This window comes from Phascolarctos cinereus, unplaced genomic scaffold (assembly GCF_003287225.1).
Source record: "Phascolarctos cinereus isolate Bilbo 61053 unplaced genomic scaffold, phaCin_HiC Scaffold_4;HRSCAF=312, whole genome shotgun sequence".
NCBI classification, from domain to species: Eukaryota; Metazoa; Chordata; class Mammalia; order Diprotodontia; family Phascolarctidae; genus Phascolarctos; species Phascolarctos cinereus.
Window position 1 is genome coordinate 482,046,692 of NW_027555847.1, and position 26,894 is coordinate 482,073,585.

General features: G+C 34.3%; 1 protein-coding gene across 1 annotated transcript in view; it reads left to right on the top strand.

The window, feature by feature from the left end:
- The window catches only part of PXDNL (peroxidasin like), a 510,805-nt gene that overhangs the window by 374,444 nt on the left and 109,467 nt on the right, over positions 1 to 26,894 (top strand). Inside the window, 4 exon segments of the mRNA XM_020992584.2 lie at positions 2,839 to 2,955; positions 12,641 to 12,799; positions 22,092 to 22,204; positions 25,988 to 26,144. Coding sequence (XP_020848243.1) covers positions 2,839 to 2,955; positions 12,641 to 12,799; positions 22,092 to 22,204; positions 25,988 to 26,144 — 546 coding nt within the window.

A 26,894-nucleotide genomic window follows, 5' to 3' on the forward strand; every position in this document is an offset into this window, starting at 1 on the left:
GGGGCTTCCTGACTCTTAGTCCAACAAAGTATCTACTACACCAACTAGCCGCCCTATTTCTGCATATCTGTATTGGTTGTAAGATAATTTAACTATTCATTGACTGAATCAGTCAATAGTCATTTATTAAACACTTCTCCAATACAGAAGATTGTTCACTGAGATAAGAAGACTTCATCCCTGTCCTCAGGTGCTTTCAGCTGAGTAGAATAAAATAGTAAGACAGAAAATTGAATTAAAATGATAAGAATGTGAATAAAACAATAGAACAGAAAGTTTGTTTTTTATTTTTAGATACATGATAACATTAAAAATTCTGTTCATATGCCATGGTTTTAGTTCTGAGTTTTTGTTTTCATTTGCTTATTTAAACACATGATTTTAATTTTTTCTTGGCTGTCGTTTGTAGAGCTCTTAGAGATTTACATAATATATTCACATACATCCCATTCTCTGATATGTAAATCATTTCTGAGATGGATGGGGCAGCTATCTCCATTTTACAGAAAGAAAACTGAAGCTCATCAAGATTGAACCCATAGTCAAACAGCTAGTAAGCAAGAGAGTCAGGAAAGAGACTTGGGTCTTTTGACTCCAAGGTTCTGTTCAAGGATTTTAATCTCAGGTTGATAAAGTTTAGACAACTGCAAATAACATGGGCCAAGTGTGCTATTCATTTTTAAAAATTATTTCATGTACATAAACTGTCTTTGTATTCCAACTGTTTATTATAACCACTAATTAATCTTTTTTTAATTCAATGAGTTATTCTCATTATAGAAAGAACTTCACTAAGAAAGAGTTGTTGGGAACTGTTTTTTTTTTTTTAGTAAACATAATACAGAATTAGGAGAAGAATGACCTAGACTGTAGTCTTAACTATTACTAAGTAGCTCTGTGACTTTGGTAAAGTCATTTAACTTCTCCTGATCTTACTTTTCCTCATTTGCAAAATGAGGAACTTAAAAAATCTCTCAGAGGCTCCTTTCAGGTCTAAAATGTTATAATTTTATCATAAATGTCTAGCACACAGTCTCAAGGGCTTTTAATAATCCATGTGATGTTGTAGAAGCAGCAGGAAAAGATGTCCTTGTGCAACACTACTAATGAAATTGTGATTTAATAAAGATATTAAAAGACTTTAATCTGTATACAGGAGTTAGAGCTGGGTGGGATGTTGGGGATAACTACGTTTCCAGCTTTCCAAGTTTACATGTGGGAAAACTGAGGCTTAGAGAGATTAAAGAGATAGACCCAATGTTTTAGAGGTCATGAGTCACAGAGTTGGAATGTGAGCCCAGGACTCCTGACTTCTAATCTTCTACCCACTATACCACAGAATATACGTAGCAATTAGAATAGAGCTTTTCATGATTATAATTGTACTCTTAGGGGAAGGAAGACCTGATAGCTAACAAGATGGAGAGGTGATTTATCTTGACATTTCAATTAAATTATATAAGAATTCAGAGAACAAAATTCCCTGGATAGCATTATCACTCCTATTCAATGTTTTCTGTTCTGGTGTCATGTCCCTAGTTTAAGAAAGGGACATGAGCCATAGCTGGTGGTCAGAGTGGATGGAGTGCTGGAGTTGGAGTAAGGAAGACTCTAGTTCAAATCTTAACTCAGACATATTGGTTGTTTGATGCCGGGCAAGTTGCTCCATAGTGCTTATCCTCAGTTTCCTCATCTGCAAAATGCAACTATACAAACTCCTCCTCATAGGGTTATTGTAGAGATCAAATAATATTTTATGTATACTCATGTAGGTATGTATGTGTATAAACATATGTAAATAGAAATGTTTTTGTATAAATGTGTTTGTATGCACATATGTGTGTGCATATGCATGCATATATATTACTTTACAACTTTGTAAAATATAATAAATAAATAAGGGGCAGCCAGGTGGCACAGTAGTGGATAGAGCACAGGCCCCAGATTCAGGAGTATCTGAGTTCAAATCTGGCCTCAGACACATAACACTTTCTAGCTGTGTGACCCAGGGCAAGTCACTTAACCCCATTGCCTAGCCAAAAAAAAGAATAAATAAATAATCATTAACTACTATTATGAATTCTTCTATAATATTAAATGTAAAGGTGATTACAGAACTGATAACTACATCAGGCATTGTTTCTGGAGCATATTCCCCACAGTTCACTGTTCTGCATGTAGACACTGTCAACCCAAGTAGGTGAAAAAGGGAAATTCTGTTGGTTGTCCGACTTAGTAACAGAATGCCTGACACTGGGATGTTTGGAAATATCTAGATTATTGATTATTATGTTTTCCATTTTTCAGCTGGGTATTTTGATCTCTCTTTGAAGTAGCTATCGATCTCTTGATAGCATAAAGAGTCTTAGCTTAAATGGATACTGAGTCTAATTATTGCTGCATACTTTTGTGCTCTTTGTTAAAAAAAAAAAACTATACTGTTTAATTCTTCAAAAGTGTCTTGTATGTGGATTTCTCAATAGATTGTAATGAACAAAAATTATGAGGACGTGGTCATTAAAATTATAACTTGATAGGGCAAATAGGGAAAATAATGGTGTTGTGAGGTACGAATGAGATCATGTAAAAATGTTCTTTGCAAATATATGAATACATATAACATCATCATCATCATTATTGCTGTTGTTGTTATGTCTACTTGTTATCTCCACACAGCCATGCATGCATTTTTCAATTGTTTATTTTGAATGACTATCTAGCATGATTGAAAATTTTTTTCCTTAGTAGTTTAAAAAAAAAAACATTAATAGACGATAGTCTGGAGATTAGATGGCATATTTAAGCTCTTTTGTATATTATTTCTCCTTTCTTGTTTAGCTCCTCCACAATTTACAGTAATTCCTAAAGATGAAACAGTGCTAGAAGGACATACTGTAGAATTTCCTTGTGAAGCTGATGGCAACCCATCTCCAATAATTGCCTGGACCAAAGCAGGTATGTATTCTTTTACAAGAGATTGTTGGATGAAAATATTATTCTTTTGGGAACAGCACCTGGAATTGTCTTAAGCAAGCTTTTATGTGGAAAAGCAAAAATTTTTATATTAAAATATAGTTGCAGAAAATTACATTTTTATAAAATATTTTAATGATACCTTTAATCTGAAGTTTCTGCAATTTAGTTTCTTTATTTCTGGAATGAGAGAGTTGGACTAGAAAAATTCTAAGATCCCTTCCAGCTTTACTATTCTATGGTTTTATAGCTGCTAGTATTATTTGAAATTATTTTAAGTTCAGGTTATGTAATTATTACTACCTTAGATTGAAACACAATCCTTTTGTCAATATACCATGGGGAGGTTCAATTTGATATAAAAATAGATTTAAATTCACAAAATTTCTCAGCTACTCGAACTTTACAAGTTGAGATGTTTCTTTGTCATAATACAGTACATATGTCATGTTGAAGGGATTGTGGAAAATCCTACTTAACAACCAAATAATTAAAAAAAAGTCAACACCGCTGCAACCAACAGTTAATAGACAAGAAATGCATGAGTGATCTCACACCTTATTTCCTTCTGAGCTTTAGCATTCTCAACACTTTTTACCTATTCTTTGATAAACATTGGCTTCCCTTTCTTCCATCTTTAAAAGTAGCAGTTCTCAAGGTATAATCTGGTACCCTTTGGGGTCCCCAAGATTCTTTTAGGTGACCCACATGGTCAAAATTGTTTTCATAGTAGTACTAAGTTGTTATGCTAAATATTGATAGATACAACAAACATAAAGAAAAGATCATAGAGGGAGATCCTCAATAATTTTTAAGAGTATAGCAGGGTCCTGAGATCAAACAGTTTGAGAATTACTGATATAGAGTATACAAGCCATAGTAGTAGTGGTTTTAATTAAACTACTTTGTTTTTTCAGGTCAAATTTCCTCAGAGTGAGCAATGATATTGCTATTTGTATTTCTTTTTTAGACTACTATTCTCAATCATTATTTTTATACATGTAATAGCTACAGCAGAAAACTCATTTTACACAAATAAGATCTTATAACAGGAATAAGATTACATCTCATTTTGTTAAACCAGAGAATACTTTTTAAAAAAAAAAATCCATAGCCACAACATAATAGGATTTTCAGGTTAAACTTTTTCTCAATTTCCTAAAATAAGATGATTCTATTAGCATTTTTATTAAGATAGTAACAAAAGTAACATATTTGTTTGTGGCAGATGGATTTTTTTTAATCCAGTTATACTTAGAAATAGCTATATCTTTAAAAAATAATCAGAATTGCTTTTGTAGACTAGCCAAATAATTAAAAGGGTGGGTTAAAGAACAGATCACAAAAATGATAATTTTATTAAAAATAACTGCTTCAGGGGGCAACATACCAATATTTTCAGATATCGCTAAAGTAGTCCTTAAAGGGATAATTTATGTCTCTACATATATTCATCAAAAAAAAAGAGAAAAAAAAATCAATGAATTACACTTGCAACTACAATTTTCTTAAAGTTAGAAAACCAACAAATTAGAAACTTTCAATTAAATCCAAAATAGAAATTCTTAAAATAAAAGGAGAAAATATAAAATTGAAAAAAAAACCCTTTTGAATTAATGAATACAGCTAGCAACTGTTTTTTAAAAATATAAACCATTAACTAATTTGATTAACCAAAAAAGAAAGATGAAAATCAATTATGCAGGGCAGTGGTGCAGTGGATAGAGCACTGACCCTGGATTCAGGAGGACCTGAGTTCAAATGTGACCTCAGACACATAACACTTACTAGCTGTGTGACCCTGGGCAAGTCACTTAACCCCAATTGCCTAAAAGCAAATAAATAAATAAATAATAAAAAAAACAATTACAGTATCAAAAATGAAAAGGAATTCATAACAAATGAGTAAGAAATTAAGGAAATAATTAAAAGCTATTCTGCTCAATAATAAAGTGATGATCCAAATGAAACGAATATTTACAAAAATCAAATTTTCCAAATTAATGCAACAGGAAAAAGGGGATAATAAATTGCACATTTTTAGAAAAATAAACCATCAGTAAACTTCCAAACCACACACACACACAAAATCCAGGACCAGAGATGGATTAACAAGTGAATTGTATCAAACATTTAAAGAATGTTTCATTACAGTATTGTAAAAATTACTTTTTTTAAAAAAAGAAAGAATCATAGCAAATTCTTTCTAGAATGTAAATGTGATTTTGATATAGAAGTGAGGGAGGATTAAAATAGACAAAACTATAGACCAATATCCCTAATGAATATTGCTATAAAATTGTTAATTAAAATATTAGTAAGGATATGACTGCAGCATATCACGAAAAGTATACATTAAGACCAGGTTGGATTTATGCAAAGAATGCAAAGTTGAGTCAAGATTAGGAAAACTGTTAAGATAATAGAACATTTTAATAACAAGAGCAACAAAAATCATATGGTGATGTCAATAAATATAAATAAAGCTTTGATAGAATATGAATCCATTCCTGTTAAGAATGTGAAGAAGCATAGGAATGAATTAATCTGTCCTTAATATGCTATATGCTACCTATTTAAAACAAAGAACCAACATTACATGTAATGGGAATAAATTACATGCCTTTCCAATCAGATCAGGTATAATGCAAGGATATCTTCTATCACCACTACTGTTAGCCTAGAAGGCTAACTTTCTTCACAATGCAAGTAAAAGAAATTGAGGCATAGGCAAAAAGAGAACAAAATTATCACCTTCCACACCCCGCCCCGCCCCGATGATATTATAGTTTGTTTAGAAAATACCAAAAAATCAGTTAAAAAATCTAATTGAAATAATCAATAGTTTTATGAAAATTCCAGGATATGTAATCACCACACAAAAATCATTGGCATTTCTGCATATTACCAACAAAATTGAGCATCAAGAAATAGAAAAGAGAAATCCTATTTAAACTAACTATAGAGAGTATATAATTTTTGGGAATCTGCCTGCCAAAACACACACAAAAATTATTTGAATGTAGTCACAAAACATTATATACCCCAAAATATAACAAAATAATTATTAAAAAAAATTTTGTTGCTTAGGAATAGGCTGAGCCAATATTTTACCAATACTATCTGAAATATTGTACTTATCCAGTATCATACTACCATATGATTCCTTTTTTTAGAGTTAGAAAAATAATAAAATTCATCTGGAGAATAAAACAGTAAAGAATATCAAGGGAAATAATGAAAAAAAGTGGGAAAGATGAGTGCCTAGCACTCATCTCAAACTATACTACAAAGTATTAATTATTAAAACAATTTGGTACTTTTTAGTTTTTTTTTTTTTTGTCAAGGCAATGGGGTTAATTGACTTGCCCAGGGTGACACAGCTAGTGTTATGTGTCTGAGAGTGGATTTGAACTCAGGTCCTCCTGAATCCAGGGCTGGTGCTCTATCCACTGCGCCACCTAGCTGCCCCCTATTTGGTACTTTTTAAGAAATAGAAAGATTAATCAGTGGAACAGGTTGGGGATACACTATTCAGAAGCAAGTGAGCACAGTAGCCAAATGTTTGATAAACACAAAGACCCTAGCTATTGCAATAGAAATTAACTATTCAACAAAAATTATTAGGAAAACTCAAAAGCAGTCTGGATAAGACTAGATATAGATCAATGCACATGTATGACGAGATAAACTCTAGATGATTACATGACTTAGTCACAAATAGTGACATGATAAATAAATTAAAAGAGAAAGGAAGAAAATAACCTTTCAGATCTCTGGATAGAGAAGAGTTTATGACCAAACAGGACCAACAGTATCACAGAAAGTAAAATGGGTGATTTTGGTTACATAAAATTTAAATGTTTTCACATAAACAAAACCAATTCAGCTAAAAGCAAGTAAATAGATTAAAAAAAAATCTTTGTATCAAGTTTTTCTGATAAAAGCTTTGTGACTAAGACATATAGGAAATTGATTCAGATTTTCTAAGAGCTATTTTCCAATCAACATAGGCTCAAAGGTTAGGAACAGACAGTTTTCAGATTATGAAATAAAAGCTTTCAATAACAATATGACAAAATTCTCCACATAACTCATAATTAGAGAGATGTAAATTCAAAAGCAACTCTGAGGTTTATATGCTTATCGTATTGTCAAAGCTGATAAAAAAGGAGAACAACAAATGTTGGAGGGGCTATGGGAAAATAGATAAATTAATGTACTATTGATGGAACTGCTAACTGGTCTAGTCATTCTGGAATGAAATTTTGAACTGTGCTTATAAAGGCATTAAATTGTGCATTCCCTTCAATTTAGCAATATCACTGCTAGGTCTATACGTAAAGAAATCAAAAGGGAAGGAAAAATGTGCAAAAATATTTGTAGCAGCTCCTTTTTGCCACGGTAAAGATTTGTAAAATGAGGTGGTGGGAATTTGGGAATGGCTAAACAGGTTATGTTGTATAAATTTGATGGGATACTATTGTACTGTAAGAAATAATAAAGGAACAGTTTCATAGAAATTTGGAGAGACTTATATGAACTGATGCACAGTGAAGTGAGCTAGAACTAGAATGATTTATATAATAACAGCAGCATTGTGAAGAAAAACAGCTTTGAAAGACTGAAGAACTCTGGTCAACACTGACCCACCACAGTTCTTTACAGTTAATGAAGAAGATGCTCCTCATCTTCTGGCAGAGATGATGGACTTAGGATACAGATTAAGCAATCTATCGCTCTGTCTTTGGATGTTGACAATGCAGGATTTTGTTTTGCTTCACGATGCATATTTGTTGAGTTCTATCTATCTTTTCCAATGAGGAAGATGGGAAGGAGGGAGAGAGTACATTTAAGCTAACTAGAATAATAAAATTAGGTTTAAAAAAAGAAGTAAAGGAAAGGCAGGTTTAATGGGGTGGGAGGAAGATGATTATTTTCATTTTGAACAAGTGAATTGTAATATTTAGGTAGGATATTTCTGTAGATGGAAATGAACAGTAGGCATCTATGAATATGAAAGTGGAGGTCAGTGGATGGTTTAGGAACAAATATAGATTAGAGAGTTATCCGTGCCTCTAAAACCTCCCTTGTATAAGTATCTCCACCCACATAACTACCACAGTGGCTCAAGCCATCATTACCTCTTGCTTAGAATATTGTAACGACCCTCTAAATCCTCTCCCTGCCTCATGATTCTCTCCACTCCATGCCATTCTTCCTTCAGCTGCCAAAGTGGCTTCCTGAACATGTAAATCTGACCATGTCACTCTGATATTCAGTAAATTCTACTGGCTCCCTATTACCTTTAAGAACAGATGTAATCTTCTTAGTTTGACTTTTAAAGATCTTTAAAACATTTTAAGTTTTATACTTTCCAATCATTCTACTATTACCCTGTATTGGCCGACTTGCTGTTCTTATCAGCAACATTCAATTTCTCAGCTCCTTGCCTTTGTCATGTGTGTCAACCATGCATGGAATGCTCTTACTCCCCTTTACTTCTCAGCTTCTCTGGAGTCCTTCAAAACTCAACTAAAATATCATCTTCTACAGGAGGCCTTTCCTAGTCCACCCAACTGCTAGTGCCTTCCCTAGTAGATTACTTTCTATTTTCAGGCTGCTAGGTAGTACATTCATAAAGTTCTGGAATAGTAGGCCAGTCTAGGCATCAGGAATACCTACTTCCAAATCTTGCCTTAGAAACTTTCTGTCTGTGTGAACCTGGGCATATCAATTAACCTTTCTTTTCCTCATCTATAAAATAGGGATAGTAATAGTACCTGCCTCCCAATGTTATTGTCAGGATAAAGTACTTTGCAAACTTTAAATTTGTATATGTTAAGTTGTTTATTTATTATTATTACTCTCTATATTTTAATCCTGGTCTTAAGCACAATAAAACATCTTTCACAGCAAGACACAAAGTAATATTGAATTTGAGGCTGCAAATGTCTATTTTATAGTATTAATTTAAGAAAAAGGATACAATAAATTCCACATATTAATTTTAAAATTTTCCTGCTTTTCTATGCCACCTGCTGAACTTCCTTCTGTTCTCTTCTATTTAAAAAAAAAGTTTCGATGGCTTTCCTTTTCTTGGCTTCATTGTTGATAACCCTCCCTCTGCCTCCCTCAAATCTCCCCAATTAAAAACCAAAAGAAATTAAAAAAAAAAACCAAAAAGCTTGTAACAAATAAACACAGCCAAGCAAAACACATCCACATGATGGCCCCTTACTAGCTGTGTGACCCTGGGCAGCTCACTTTATCCTGTTTGCCTCAGTTTCCTCATCTGCAAAATAAGCTGGAGAAGTAAATGGCAAACCACTCTAGTATTTTTGCCAAGAAAACACAGATGGCATCTTGAAGAATTGGGACGTTTGTTTTGCCTTCAGCTATTCCCTCCTCAGGACTATCTTCCCAGAACCATCTATATGTAATTTATGTGCATGTCCATTTACTGTCTACTAGTCCCATATATATGTATTTTTGCCTTATTAAAATTTAAGCTCCTTGAGAACAAGGACTACCTTTTGTATCCTCAGTGATAAGAATGTGTGTAGTAAGTACTTAATAATGGTTGTTAATTAATTGATTCTTTCAGGCAAGAGAATGTTAGAATGTTCAAAAGAGAATGTAAAAGAAAAAGAATGAATATTTGAGGAACATATTGTTTAACAGATCAGGATGAAGGCAATGAACCAGGCAAGGAGGCTGAGAAGAAGCTGAGGAAGGATATCAATATGGTGAAGGTGATCAACACTGTCTAATATTGCAGTTTAAAGAAGATGAGGAGAAAAAAAATTATTATGAATTTGTCAATTAAGAGGTCAGTTAGTTACTTTAGAGAGAGTAGTTTGTGTAGATTACTGGAATGACAGCCAAATTGTATGGGATTAATGAGGATATTGATGAATAAGTGGATGAAACATTTGAAGACTACTCTTTCTAAAAGAGGTTTTATTTTCCTTTTTGTTTTATTGTAGAATAGAGACCTGGGTGTGCTCATAGGCAACAGGGACAATGCCAATAGACAGAGAACATTGATAATACTGGGGAGGATTGTGAGAAGGAATGATTGAATAGTGGAGAAAGAAGGGATAGGAATCAAGTGAATAGCTAAGTTGACCACCTTATCTTCTGATGACTGCAGGAGGAGGGCATAATTGAAGGACCTGGGTTTTGAAATATTGAGGATGGAAAATGAAGGAAGTCATGGTTAATGGCTTCAGATATCTTATCACTTCTCACTTGGCTGCTTACCTGGACTTCACCATTGTCTCCAGAAACTCAACTTCCAGCAAGATCGAAATCAACTCTGTAACTCACACATCTTCAGTACCCTCTAATCCTTGAGCTCCTCCCTCCCTCTGATTGGAGAAGGTAGAAACTGGACATGGGAGACTTTCTCCCAAATGCTCTAGATACCCCATCATTTCCCACTTGATCACAGAACTTCTCCATGCCTTTTTACCACATACCTTCAGTTCCACTTTTAAACTTATTTTTGGGTGTTGTCTTCCCTCCTTAGATTTTGACAGAGGCTGATTTTTCTTTTCTTTATATCTTTGAGTGCTTAGCATAGTGCCTGGCACATAATAGGCACTTAATAAATATTTGTTGACTGACTATAAAATAGGAAGTGAAATTAACTGTTGAAAAAGGGGATAGTGTAAGGGTTAGAATTGGACGCCTTAATAAAGAGGAAAAATTTTACAACAGATATAGGGAGTATCATAGAAAGAAAATCAATCAAAGAAAAAAATTATTTCTGTGCAATTGGGTGAACATAGCTGAGGTTCAATTATTAATGGACAGGATTTTGATAACAGAATTTTATAATTTCTTACCAGTGTGGTAGGGTCTAAAAATGTGGGTGGCTGAAATACTGTGGAATTGTAAAGAAGATATGTGAGTTGAAGAAATTGTTAGACTAGGAAGCTAGGTTATTGGTGGGGAGTTTAAGATTACTATCGAAATAGCCAATGATGATAAGGGTTAGTTAGAGTGGAGAGGAAGACTGACTTCAATGTAGGAACATTCCAGAGATTGGTAGATGATTGTGATAAAAGTCTTGATAGAATGTTATAACCAGATGAGAGGAATTTCAAAGGAAGAGAATTAACTGAATTATCTTGGCAGAACAAGTGTCTAGAACTGGCAATAGAAGGGGAGAGAGTATGTTGCCCCCTTCTTTCTGACCTGTAAATTAGGGGTCGTTAGGGAAAGAGTAATCAACTAACAATAGAGTAGATGGTGAGAAATTAGTTGATGAACAGTATAATGGAAAGGCTTTGAACTTAGAGTTAGGAGAAACCTGAATTCAATTCCATTTTTTTTTTTTGCAGATCTGCTCTCAGTTTCAATCTTTTAACTGCCTCACTTATAGAACTTAGAAAATAATATTTTTTTATCCTTTCTTAGTTCTGTTTGAAAACTATCTTTTTTGGTTATTTTTTATCATATGTATTTCTTAATATATCCTTTCATTTCTTTCCTTCCCCTTGTAGTGAGTCATCCCTTATAACAAAAATTAAAAGACAGGAAAAAACAATCAATCTATATAACTAACAGACTGAACATGTCTAACAGTACATATGATATTCCATATCCATAGTCCTTCCCACTTCTGCTATGAAGGGAAAAAGGTACATTTTCTTAATTCTCCATTGCTGAGTTTAGCCATTATAAATATGCAGTGTCATTTTCTTCTTATTTTTCTTTTAATCTTCTTGTTTACATTCTCAACTTACTCTCAAGTTAGGTAAAGTAGACATAATGCTTAGTTCTAAGTGCCATAAGGCAGCTTGGACAGGGGAAGGACAGTCCACCCTGCAGAAACTCAATATTTGGGAATCAAAGCAGACCTACAGGATTAGAGAAAGGCAGCAAAGGGACATGAATACTGAAATGTGCTGAAAACATTCCAATACATGGTGGGAGAAGGACAGATGAAATGGGAATAATTACTTTTTGTAAAAAATTCATGCTTATTCCTACATCTGGCTGTTTATATGGATGGAAGTAGGGGAAGATATTAGCAGAGATCCACAGAGCTGGTAGATGGTAGTTCAGTTAGGCAGATGTTCAAAATTTGGAATATTCAACAATGGATAGGGAAATATGAATCTAGTTATAAGGAACAATAGGGAGTAGGATCTGGAAGACCAAGAATAAATTTGATCATTGAAAGGATCAGGGGGCAAGAGGAAGAGCATGCTTATACTTACAGAAATATAAGGCAGAGAGCCCAGTTATTCAGAAACTTTGCTACAAGATAAAGTTTCATTGATTTGAGGATAAGGTGGGAACTCACTTACTAGAAAAGAGACTAAGATGAAATTAGTACTGAGGTGGGTGGTGAACTACTAACTTAGGCTACTTATATCTCTCCTTGCTCAGGGGCCAGTACTGAACCCAAATCTTCAAGCAGTGCTGAACAAGGTTGTTGGTGATGGAGGTTGTTGGGTGGTATTAATGGTTCTGCCTATGAAATTGAGAGAGGTTCAGGGGCAGGGAACCAACTAGGTCATGAAACACCATCTAATTAAAAAAGGAGAGTCAGGAAAAAGGAAAAAAAATCAAGGAAGAAAATAATATTTGTGACTTTTAGGCTTTAGGCAATGAAATGCTTAAGTGTGTTTCTTTTGCTTATTACTTACAGGAGGCCAGCTCCCTCAGGAGGGCCAGCACATCCTTCTATCTTCAGGTACCCTTCGGATTGCCCATGTAGCAGAGCATGATCAAGGCCAGTACGAATGTCAGGCTGTCAGTCCTTTGGGGGTGAAGAGAGTGATTGTCCAGCTGATTGTACTTCGCAAAGGTAATTCTCCCTACTACTCTAACTTCACCCATTATACTAAAATTAAATAAGTGAATGAAAATCAGTTATGAAACACTTACTATGTGCCAAGCCTTATGCTAGTCCCAAGGATTCTGATATAGAAAAAAGGCTGGCAAGAGCTTTCAGCTGGATGAGTTAGAGTTCGAAAGTAAGAGTGGTATGGTGATTGGTATAGCATAGTTTTGAGATCGCCTAGTTTAGACCAAACTAAGATACAAAGTGAAAAGATCCCAGAGTCCTGAGGTGAGAACTTCTGCAACCTATACGCTGTCTCCCAGTAGGGGTTTCATTTCTCAGTTTATTTTTAATTTCACATGATAGAAGAGTAAATTTAATTCCATACATCTCCATATAACCCTTTTTTTCAACCTCTAATTTCATTACACTAATTGATTTGTTACAAGCCATCCAGCTCCTACTAATTACTTACTTCATAAAAAAAGCCTTCTGAAATGTGACATTTAATGAATGGATATTTGATGAGTCTATACCTAGGATACTGCATAGCAAGAAATCATCTTTTAAGACTGATGGAATATATCTTCTTTGTGCTATTATTGAGTGATGTCTTTCATGTCCACGCTTAGTAAGAGTGAAGTGCTGATGCTTTTAATACTCAGATAAATTTCAAATTCATTGTATTAAAATCAATATTTTTGTTTATATGTTTATAGTGAGTATTCTGGAATGAGGAAGTAGTATTTATCTAGATTTTATAGTATATTGACAGATAAAAAGAGCCCACTGTTCATGTTTGTTTTGTTTTTGTTGTTATTATTGTTTTTTTAAAAGATAATTTGTATATATAATGATAAAGACTAGACCTGTGATTTCATTAATATGGTGGATCCCAGTGAGGAAACTTCCCCTACCAATGCAATTAGTCATCTGTTGTGTAACTGATAGTTTCACAGAGTTGCCTAAAGTATGAAGAGGTTAAGTACCTTGCCTTTTGGCACACATTCTGTATGCCAGAGGCAAGACTTGAACCCAGGTCTTCTTGGCTCCAGGGCCAACTCCCAATCTACTATACCACATTACTCTCTTCAAATTTAAACATTAAATGTTAGTCATTATTAAATACTAAAATCTGTTCTTTTATGGCTTATGCAGAAATGGAGACATTTATAACATTAAATAAATTGCATTTATAGAACTTTTAAACATTTCAACAAAATGTCTTAATTCCTCCCACATTTTCTCAAATTATTTTCACTTTGGTATGGTTAAATATGGTATTCATATTTGAAAGTGAGGAAAGCAAGTAGTCAAGAGCAAGCTGTAAGCCACAGAATAAATAGAATGTAGTGTTATTAAAAGGACAAATATAAAGCTGGTTAAGAAAACAAAATGATATATATATGTATATGTGTGTATGTATATCTATATATATTTATCTAAATATATATATAGATATATGTATATATATAGATATACACACATATACATGTATATATGTGCATAAAATTCTGTGTAGAAATAGCCAAATGCTCTGTACTAATCATTTACTCCCTGGGGTTTCATGTCTCTTTTGGGGGCTCCATAACAGGGGATGAAAAGAGCTTTGAAAATCTAGAAGTGGATAACCGAAAGGGGAAGAAAATAGAAACTATGGAAAAATTGGAAAGCAAAGGAATATGAACAAACATAAAGGAATAGTGATGAGGCAATTCTGTTTCTGTTTGATCAATCTAAGGTGAATTTATTACTTTGAAATACACAGCAGATCTACCTACGAGGATGAAATTACTCAAGTGATTGGATGTTCTCAAATTCATTTGGCTCAGTGGAGAAAAAAAGGTTATGCTATCAGTTTTCAGTACGCAGAGGACTAAGAACAGCACAGCCTGGGGGTGTTTTGCTACTAAAATATGACGGATAAAATATAGATGCTTGATGAATCTCTATCTAGAATACTGCATAGCAAGGAACAGTCTCTCAAGACTGATGAACTAGTATCTGTTTTCACAGAGATCTGTCTCTAGATGGAGTTAGGCTCTTTGGCTTTTATTTGTTATGTGTTATTATAGAGATTCCTCTACAGATGGAGTGCAGCTTTCAGTTCTTCAGTGAGGTTATCGCATTATTTTTTCTTTTAAATTTCGGTGATGATATTCATTTTGAATCCAGGTGATCTCAATTCTTCAGTTTCCAAATTATACTCATTTTTGCTCTGAAATAACAAATGCTGTACTAAAAAGCAAACAGGAAAGATGCTTCCACTTCCATGTAGTGCGTTTATTATGTGGATATCAATATCAGTAAGATAGTGAACAACATTTGACATAAGGAAGTTTTATGAAAGTTCTTACAGCCATAATTCCCATTCTTATTGACCTGCTATTTTACTATTAGGGTTATATCATGACCCACTCATTAACCTCCACCATGGACTATAAGAAAGTGTATATTCCACATTATTATTAAATACCTTACATATTTAAACTACACTACAGACCAGAGTTCTGTAATCTAAAAAATATGTGGGTCATCAGATTTTCAAAAGCTTGAAAATCCTTGGTAAGGGCAGCCATCTTTCCAATAAGCAAGGCCTACCAGAAAGAAAGAAAATGAATATTTAGAAATCATTTATAGTAGTTGTCAAATTAAGAGATAGTGATATGAGTGAGGGCAGGTCCCTGTAAGCTATTTCCAAATGTAAAAGTGGTTTAGTCATTTTGGCTAAGTTTACTACTTTTAACCATCTCAATTTAATTCTGTAAGCTTTATTAAGTGCCTACCCTGTGCCAGGCACTGTGCTAAATCCTGGGAATACAAAAGAGGCAAAAGACAGTTACTCTCCTCAATGGAGATTGCAATATAATGAGAAACGACATGCAAATAAATACATGAAAAGGAAGTTATACAGTATGTGGGATAAATAAGAAATGATTAAGAGAGAGAAGGGACTGGGATTAAGAGGGGTTGGGTAAGTCTTCCTGTAGAAGTGGAGATTTTAATTGGTACTTAAAGGAAGACAGGGAATTCAGGAGGCAGGGCAGAGGAGGGAGAGACAGCCAGAGAAAATGCCTGCAGCTGAAAGATGGAGTGTCATGTTTGTGGAACGACCAGGAGGCCAGCGTCATTGGATCAAAGAGTATGTGTTGAGGAGTAACATGTAAGTAGAATGTAAAGATAGGAGGGGGCTGAGTTAGGAAGGGCTTTGAATGCCAAACAGAGCATTTCGTATTTGCTCTTGGAGGCAATAGAGAGACACTGTAGTTTATTGAGTAGTGGAGAGATGTGATTAGACATGTTTTGGGACCCTTTTAGTGACTAAATAATTATGCATCAATACGTCAGTAGATTGTGATATTGATGTTGGTGCTCCCTCCAGTGGTATCTGTCACAGCTGATGCATGTTTTCTCATCTTATCCATGTCCCTCCTTAAATTCTACAGAGACAGATAGGCAGTGGTTAGGGCCTAGAATAAGGTAAAAGAAAGAAAGAGGAATAGATTACATTTGCAAAATTATGTAGTCCTTTCATTGCTGTCATGCTTCTTCCTGGAAGAAAAACTCATCTTTTAACACTATTGTTCTCCTATTTTTGTCATTTAGCTTTGGGTAATAGGAAACCATAATAGCTAACTAATTACTACTAGTCAATAATTATTAATATGATAAATTATGTTAAAAGTTGAACTGGTTGAAATTATTATCATAATTAATATTTATAACAGAAATACTACAATATTTCATAACCATTCCCTTCTTTTCATTCATATAGTCATCACTCTGTTTGAGAACCTCACCTTCTCTTCCCTAGCCAACAGCAAGAAATACTCCTTAGCCTGACATTTAAAGTGATATTGTTTTGGTCCTCTCTGAGCACAAAGGGCAACAATTTAGCCTAAATTCCTTTACAATCTAAAACCATCAGAATTTTCAGGTCTTTTTTCACAAGGTTCTCTCTCTCTCTCTCTCTCTGTATATATATATATATATATTATTATTATTATTATTATTATTATTATTATCATCATCATATATATATTTATATGTATATTATATATATTTATATGTCTTATATCAGCCAAAATAGACTTAACAATTTCCTGATTTCAACCTACTATCTCCCAACTCTATACTTTTTTTTGGGTCTTCATCTATATTTAGAATACATTCATACCTCATCTTTTAAATCCTTAAAATCATCTGTTAAACTCCTTTTTATTTCTTCAGTTTATGTGTTATCTCCTTTAGGAAGTCTTCCTTGGTCTTCCTAGCTAAGAAATGTCTCTCCTTTGTGAATTTTGCTCAAACACGTTGGAACTCTCATTTGCTGGTATCAAACTTTACCTTGAGTTATATAGTACCATATTCCTTCTAGCAAGATGAAAACTCCTTGGAGGCAGAAATTGTTATTCTTTTTTCTTTTATCCTCATAGTCTAGCACAGAGCTTTGAACATAGTATTTCATGAATATTGATACAATTGAATTGAATAACTTACAATTGCTTAACATTTTATAATATAAAGACACTTCATTTGAAGATACAGCTATAAACCAGGGATGGTGTTTGCTGCCTCATTCCTATTCTGTTGTTCAATCTTTTCTAACAGCCTACACATTGGAGATTTCCTTCTTGTTTTATTAAGTTGATGAAGATACCAACATACATGGTGTCTGGGTTGTCCATTGGTTGTTTCTTATTTTTACTACGTGATATATAGTTTCCAGAATTATTTCTTTCATTTTTGGGGGGAATCTGAGTTATATTTGTCTCTAATTTTATAGCTCCTCTTACATTCTCACCATGAAAAGCTCTCAATTGGGAAAACCTCATTATCCCACAAGATCTTGTCAGCATTGGTGCTTCACCTCATCACTACCCTCTGTTCCTCTAATTGGAGAGTGGAGTTATGAACTCCAAAACCTTCTTTTAAGGAGAGAGCTCATCTTAAACATTTTTTCATTCCTCACTTAGCTGCATTACTCTAAGACTTTTCTGACTTTTTTTCACCATGCCTTCTCTGCACCTCCATCCCCATTTTCAGCCTTTTCTGTTACCTTTCACCTTTAGATTATAAGCTCCTTGAACTCAGGGACTGTCTTTGTTTTTTCATATATGTATTTCTACTGCCTAGCACAATGTCTGGCACATAGTAGGCACTTAATACATTTTAATTGACTGACTGACTTTGAGTTTTCAAAGATTATTGATGATTGTTCTGCAAGTACATTTGTATGATTTTTTCAGTACCATGGGATGTAATTCACTTATGTCTTAAAACTTAAACCATTTCATAGGTTTAGAGATTTAGAGCTAGAAGAGATTTTAAAGGTCATCAAATACAGCCTCTTTATTTTACAGATGAGGAAACTGAGGCACAGATAGATTAAGTGACTTCTCCAGGGTCATACAGCTAGTAGCTGTGTAAAGTAGGATTTTAACTCAGGCCTTCCTTATGTGTCCTGGACCTAATTAAGATCTCACTTAAACATGCTTATTCTATACTTTCCAGTACTTCTATCTTCTTTCTCTAATTCATGAACCATTTATTTATTCTTTTCCCTGTAAACATAACCATAAAAGGTTCATTTTACTCTTCTTTGCATGTTTCAAAAGCCTGTTACAATTTGGGATCTAGCCTTACTGACATTATTTTATGTCCTTTGTTATTTTTTAAATTCCTAACATGGATAATGTGACATTTTTATCCTTTTAAAGTGGTTTCCCATTCTTTTTGGATTGTCATATCTATCTTTTCTTTAAATCCTTTAAACTCAGTTATCTTAGAATTTACAGTAGATGTTTGATGATGATGATAATAATGATAAGAGGACAGAAGGAGATACCTTTCACAACTATAGCTGGGAGGAGAATTTCTTACAAAAAAAGAGGAAGGGACAGAAATTATGGTAAAAGATAAAACAAAAAAAAGAAAAAATTTGAAAGCAAAATGATCAAACTTTTGGACAAATAACACCAATGTAACTCACACAAGAAAATAAGCTGTTGATAGGGAAAGCATCTGTTATCTAGGTGGAACAATGGATAGAGTGCTGCTCATGGAGTCAAGAAGACCTGATTTCAAATCCATCCTCCGATTCTTACTAGCTGTGTGAGCCTAGGCAAATCACTTTGCCTCTGTTTGCCTCAGTGTCCTCATCTATAAAATGGAAATAATAACAGCACCTACCTCCCAGGATTGTTGTAAGAACCAAATGATGTGATAGTTGTAAAGCACTTAGCACTCTTCCTGACATATGGTAAGTGCTACGTAAATATTAGTTAGTTGTTCTATCTTTGATAAGAGTCTAATATCCAAGATATATAGGGAAATGACATAATAAGATCAAGTGGTCAAAGTATATGGACAACTAGGTTGTAAAAATATAATGCAACTATTAATAACCATAAGACTGTTCCAGAGAACTAATAATAAGATAATGCAAATTTAAAATGCAAATTAAAACAACTTTTAGATTTTATCTTTTATCTACCAAATCACCAAAGCAGAGAAACATGGTACAGTGGAAAGGGCAAAGGCTCTGGAACAAGAGAAGCTGAGATCAAGTTGAACCTATAATTTTTGCTATTTGTATGACTTTAGACAAGTCACTTATCCTTTGTGGGCTTCAGTTTCTTTATAAATAAAAAAGAGGGTTGAATTAGATGGCTCTTCTGGCTCTAGGTCCATACTATCATGAATATATGAATTTCCTTCTCTGTAGAAAAATAAAGCACTGCATTTGTGGAATGTTGTATTTACAGGGCAGCTAGGTGGCACAGTGCACAGAGAGCCAACTTGGAGTCAGAAAGACCTGAGTTCACAATATAGTCCCAGAAACTTATTAGCTGGGTGACCTTGGGCAAGTCACTTAACCTATTTGCCTCAGTTTCCTCATCTGCAAAATGGGGATAATATTTGTACCTGCCTCCCAGGATTGTTGTGAGGTCAAATGATATAATAATTGCAAAATGCTTACTACAATTCCTGGCACAGAGTGGATGCTACATAAATTTTTATTATTATTATTATTATTATTATTATTTATTATTATTATCATCATCATCATCATCATCATCATCATCATCATATCTTATTGCCTTGTAGGTTGAAATTTGCTCAAATTTATTTTTGTTATAATAGAGGATTCAGTGGGAGTATGTATTGAGAAATGATTCTAACAAAAGTTAATAATTGGAAAATGCATGATGACAATATGTATTTAATTATCTTTTTCATTCCTTGTCTACATTCAAGAGGTAGCTAGGTAGCTCTGTAGATAGAGTACTGAAACTGGAGTCAGGAAGTACTGAGTTCAGTTTTGGCCTTAGACACTTATTAGCTCACTTAAATTCTGCCTGACCCAAGTTTCCTCATCTGCAAAATGGGGGTAATAATATCTACCTCCCAGGGCTGTGGTGAAGATAAAATGAGATAATATTTGTAAAGTGCTTTATAAATATTGAAGTGCTATATAAATAATAAATGTTAGCTATTGTTATGAACTTTAGGTTAATGTAGTTACCTTCTTCCAAGATTATCATCTATTTCATATCATCAACAAGTAATTTCACATTGGTCAAATTGCATCCAGAGTGACAGTTCCATTGATTTCTTCATCTGTCTTTTGAGGGATAAAAATAATCAGTAATGTGAGATGAGAATTCTGCTATAAGCTTAAGGAAAAATTTTAGCATTTGTTTGGGGAGTTGCAATCTCCTCTCTTTACTATCCCAGTTTTCTGTCAATGTTAGAAATGCATCATAAATGTCCTCCGTTTGACCTGACTCCCTCTCATATTCCAATGATATCACTTGTTTTCTTTTTCTTTTATCCTCACCCAAATGTTCTCTACTACCCTTAAATTCCCAGTTTAATGTGTACAAGTTGGTACCTTTTTGACTTATAGCTCCTTTTCTTCTCTATTCACTCTCCTTAGATTGGTTTCTTGCCATCTTTATTATATATCACTCCCTTTCACAAACTCTTCGATTCAGCCAAACTGGCATTTTTGCTGTTCTCACACATGACATTCCATCTTTCGTCTCTGTGCCTTGAATGACTCCATGTCTGGAATATAATTCCTTCTCACCTCTCCAGCCTAGAATCTGTTTGCTTCAAAGTTCAGCTTAGATGGCACCTCCTACATGAACCCCACATGCCTATCCACCCATGCTCTGGTGCTAATACCCTTAAAAAATTAGATTGTATTTATTTTGTATATACTTATATCTATACAAGTAGTTTCCCAGGACAGAACAAAAGCTCTTTGAGGGTGAGTATTGTTTCACAAATATCTATGTATCCCCAGAACCTAGTACAATGTCTATCACATTTTATGGTTGTTCAGTCATTTTCAGTCATGTTTGACTTTCTGTGACCCCTTTTGGGATTTTCTCAGTAAAGATACTGGAGTGGTTTGCCATTTCCTTTTCCAGCTCATTTTACAGATGAGGAAACTGAGGTAAACAGGATTAAGTGACTTGCCCAAGGTGACACAACTAGTAAGTATCTGAGGCCAGCTTTGAACTCAAGGAGATGTCTTCCAAATTCTAGGCCTGGTGCTCTATTCTCTGAACCACTTACTGTCCTATCTAGCACATAGTAGGCTTAAAAATAGACTTGGCGGTCGATTTTTAGCAAGCTGTATATACAATTACATTGTATTACGCTAGTTATGATTTCCATCTTAACAAATAACAATGATACCTAAGAAATCATGTTTATCTCCTTGTGTTATTATTTTAATTTTACTTGGTTTTTCAGTCTTTGCTATTTTTGTTAAAAAAATCCCTCCCCCTTTTCTCTATTGTATTCACCAAAGAATTACTTATTCCACTACTTATTCAACTAGACAATACTCATTCCATCTTTTCCATGATATTTTTATTCTATGTCTCACTCATTTCCCTCCATACTTGCCAATATTATAGTTTTTCAGGATATTTTTTTCACCCTTTCATAAATTTCAGATTGAGTCAGCTTGCCAATCATCATTTTCCCATGCAAGAAGCAAACATATGAGACACATCCCTTTCAAGGATCCCTTCGCTTTGGTCTTATAAGCCAGAGTCAAGAAAACCAAATTAAATTTGTTTATGTGGCAAACTTATTATGCCTTAGTAGGATGCCCATTTTCCTCTTGCAATGGAAGCAGACCTGTTTTTCTTGCCAAGTAATTAATTTTTCAAACACTAAAGTCAATATTAACCACTACAGCATCCAATAAAGTGTAGTTTGATTTGGCTGGCCACTATGGAGAGAGACGATTGATGTGTGGTTATTTTCATTTGTTTATTTGTATTTTTGGCAGTGCTTCCTGTGTTTACTCAGCTACCTCAGGATACAAGTGTAGAGGTTGGGAAGAATATAAACATTTCATGTAGTGCTCAAGGAGAACCTCAACCCATAATTACTTGGAATAAGGTAAAGCAACTTTTGAAAGATAATGTTTAAGAAAAGGTAAGAATTGTACTAAACTAAAGCTACAGAAGTAGTCATTTTCAGATTGATTTATCACAGCTATGCTTTTCTCCCACGAAAAGGGCAGCTTCTTATCAGCAAACTGTTTCCTCTATCACTTGAAAAAAAAGATATTTCAGTCTCTATCTGATTTTGTTTCCCAACTTCCCACAAATGATGTCCCTTCATTATTTAGCTGACAGGGAAAGCAGTTGAACAAGTATATATCAATTCTTCTAAGAAACAGTTATTTACACTATATTAAACCCTTGGTACGATGCAACAACAAAAATGATTCAGGCTGAAACTTCCATAAGGGCCCCATTTATTTCCAGTTCCTCAAAAATGCATCACTGTCAGTAGTAGAATAAAACCTCACAATAAGACTTTGTTGTTATTGTTCGGTCGTTTCACACATGTCCAACCCTCTGTGACCCCTTTTTGGGATTTTCTTGGCAAGCATACTGGAGTGGTTTGCCATTTTTTTCCTCCAACTCATTTTACAGATGAGGAAACTGAGGCAAACAAGGTTAAACGACTTGCCCGGAGTCACATACCTAGTAAGTATCGGAGGCCAAATTTGAACTCGGGAAAATGGGTCCTTCTGACGTCAGGCCTGGCGCTATATCCACTGTGCCACCTAGCTGCCCGCAATAAGAAACATTTGATTAAAAAATCCAAGCAATGTGATGAAAGCATTTCCGACAGATACAAAATCTTAGTTGCTGTTACTGTTTAGACTTGTGATTTCAGTGATATAAAGAACTACTTACTGGTATGGAATCTCCCTCCACCAATGCAAGTTAGCCTCTCTCCTGTAACACAGTATGAGAGTTAGCTCAGACTGTGAAAAGTTAAGTAATCTGTCCATGGTTACACAACTAGTAATTATCAGAACTGGACACTAACCCAAATCTTCCTGACTCCAAGGTTGATTCTCTAGTCACTGTCACACTGCTTCTTTAATGAAACTTAAATAAATATAAATATAATAACACATACAATATACTAGAAATAATATGTAAACAAGCTTAAATAAATATAATAATATAATGTATTATAAATAACAAAACTATATCATAAATAATAATGGATATGATAATAACAATAAAGAAATGAAGAAAGGCCTCTGGCACATTGGGTGGACCCCCTTTGGTAACCTTTTATGAGCACATGGATGAGAGTCACAGAAGATGCATGGAGACCTCCTGAATTGATGACATCCTTCATTTGATTATTTATGGAAATAATAATAATTAAGAAATACTTTAATTGGACACCTCACCCATATTGGATCACTGGGACATGTTGATGACAATTATTTACTTCTTTCTTTTAACTTCATTCTAACAATTATACAATTGTCTCTTGCGTCTGGTCCTTAAAGACACACACACATACACACACACACACACACACAAAAACAATGCAACAACAACAATAACACGCAAGCCTTATGACAGCAAGATTTATAGCTATTTCCAGGATAACATGATGTCATGATGCACTAATAGTTCACAGTTACCACACTGAATCATCCAGGACTCTTTGCTGAGTAGGCACATGTGTCATCACGGATGACTCTTCAAACAACACCACTGTACTGCACTTGTAGTTTTTCTTAAAGGAGAAATATCTTAAGGGTTAAGGGAGTTAATCCTCACAAAGTTTCTTAATTCAGCTGAACAAGAATTTATTAAATAAATACCCATCTTGAGCTGTGAATTCTACTGGGCACTGTGGACATAAAGACAAATATTAAGCACTCCCTCTATTTTCAGGCAATAATTGCATCAGATTTGATATCTTGTCTCAGGAAACAGAGCCCTCTGTTATCATCTTGGGAAGTTTCTCAAGGCTAGGTTCATTTTTGCAGATAACATTGATGGACTTTCTATTTCATATCTCTAGGAGTTGAAAGGGCCAGGAGTTTAAAATCATTCTCTTTAATTAATTTTTCTTTGTTCAGTTGATAAATGAACCAAAGTTGTTTTTCTTTTTTTTTGTATAAGGTAAAAGCTTGAATCAACAGACTCATATTTTTAGATATTGGCTTAAGATTTATTAGATACTCCACAGTTAAAAAAAAAGAAAGATAGCTTGTCAGTGTCCTTTTCATAATACTAGCTATCATTTGCGAAAGCACTTTATGTATGTTAATACATTTGATCCTCACAACAGTCCTGTGAGGTAGATGTTGTTATCCCCATTTTGCAGATGAGGAAACTGAGGCACATAGAGGTTAAGTGACTAGCTCAGAATCACACACCTAATAAGTAAGTATCTGAGGCATGATTCTAACCTGACTCTTCTGACTTCAAGTACTCAGCTCTATCCACTGTGCTAACTTACTCCTGTTTCTCTCAGAGGTTCATTTCAGAGACAATCCATGGTTCTAAAATACTAACACAAAATTAAATTCATTTGACCCTTATTGCTGTGTGATTTTCCTGTTTCATTTCTTGTCAATTGTCATATTTCAGTGCATTACCTTTGAGCTAATCCTTCTTGATGTTATTATCTCTTTTATAGAAATTGATAGGAATAATAAATATTTTTAATTAATCATGTTATCCATATTGAATTATTGGGCCATACCTATTTCATGATGTTTACTCCTTTCCTCTAACTTCCTGTAAACATCATACAATTGATGTCTGATTCTGGTCCTTAAAAGAAAAAAAAGCAAAACAACAACATTGGAACAGAAATCCCCACACCAGTCATCCCCCAATCTCTCATGGGGATTTGAGGGTCTAGTATCTCTGGCTGTGTTTCAGAGGCATGGAACAGATTTTTGATAGATGTCACACCTTCTCCCTTGACACTCATGGCTCTCAAAAAAGCTACCCATATCGAAACAAAAATGAAAGCTAGTGCATGATAGCTGACATGGGAACTCAAGGTTTTTCTTCACTCATTGCAAGTTTTATGTGGCTTGACCTCTTTTCTCTCCCTGCACGGTGGCTTCTCCAGCAGTATCGTGCCTGACTACTTCTCCACAAGACAGTCCTGGGATCTGATTATTCTCCTCAAGATTGTTTATATAGCAAGATCTCTTTATCTTGTTTACTCCAACTACCTTATTGTACAGACAAAACAAACAAACAAAAAAAAACCCAAAACAAACTTGAGACTCTGAAGGAAGTCAGAGAATTTTTTCTATAGGTGCCTACCCTCTCTGATCAACTCATTGTGCCCTAAATTCCTGCTTATTGCTCATCCTTTGCCCATTATAATTTTTATGCCTAAAACACTCTTCCTCATCTCTACCTTCCTCCTTAGCTCAACCCCAGTGCCACTTTTTTTATGGCCTTCCCCTCTGCACTTACTATAGTTTGTATTACAATTATTTCTACACATGTTTTATCTTACCTATTAGAGTGTAATCTCTCTGAGGGTTAAGATTGTGCTTCATTCCAGCTTTTTATCCCCAGCATTAAGCACAGTACCTTGAATGCACACTTATTCATTATTTCTTGAATTTTTTTAAGTAGCAAAGAAAGGGCTTTGTGACAAATATTTTCTTTGGACTTTGAAACATCTTGGCTTTCTTCAGGTAAGGGAAAGATTTCTGGAACTCTTCTTTAGGAAAGAAGGAACATTTACTACAGATATGAAAAAAGTCAAAATTGAAAATGAAGATCCTTTTTTTAAAATTAAAGTTGTTTAATTTACATTTGTTTTATGAGTCATGAATTTTAAGCACTCCTTTTTTCATTCTTAATCTTTTTTTGTTTTAATTAGGCAGGTGTTCAGATTACTGACAGTGGCAAATTCCATGTAAATAATGAAGGTACTCTTACTATCAAGGATGTTGGGCAAGCAGACCAGGGAAGATATGAATGTGTGGCAAGGAATCACTTTGGATTTGCTGCTATTAGCATGCTTCTCACAACCATTGGTAAGCTGTTATTGATTTTTATCATAATAGAATATATCACAATAAGTTTCTCTAAGGATTAAAACTAATGGGGAGCTATAGAACCATAGAAACAAAAGGGTTTTTTAATTAATTTATTTTATCAACCATCACTTCCATAAGCTTTTGAGTTTTAAATTTTTCTCCTCTTTCCTTCCCACCTCCCTCCCCAAGACAGCGCACAATCTGATATAGGCTATACATATACATTCCTATTAAATACATTTGCACATCAGTGATGTTGTAAGTAAGAATTAGAACCAATAGGAGGAACCACCAGAAGAGGAAATAACAAAATAGAAGAAAAAAATAGCAAATAGTATACTTTGATCTGCATTCAAACTCCATAGTTCTGTCTTTGGATGTGGATAGCATCAGATCCTTGCATTGCTGAGAAGGGCTAAGGCTATCAATGTTAGTCATCACACAACATGGCTGTTAGTATGTACAACGTTCTCCTGTTTCTGCTCACTTCAGTCAGCATCAGTCCATACAAGTCTTGCCAGGTTTTTCTGAAGTCTACCTGCTCATCATTTCTTATAGCACAATAGTGTTCCATTACATTCATATACCATAATTTGTTCAGCCATTCCCCAGTTGATGGGCATCCTCTCAATTTCCAATTCTTTGCCACCAGAAAGCATACAGCCCTAGAAGTTCTATTGCTGGGTCAAAGGGTATGCACATTTTTATAGCTCTTTGGGCGTAGTTCCAAATTGCTTTCCAAAATGG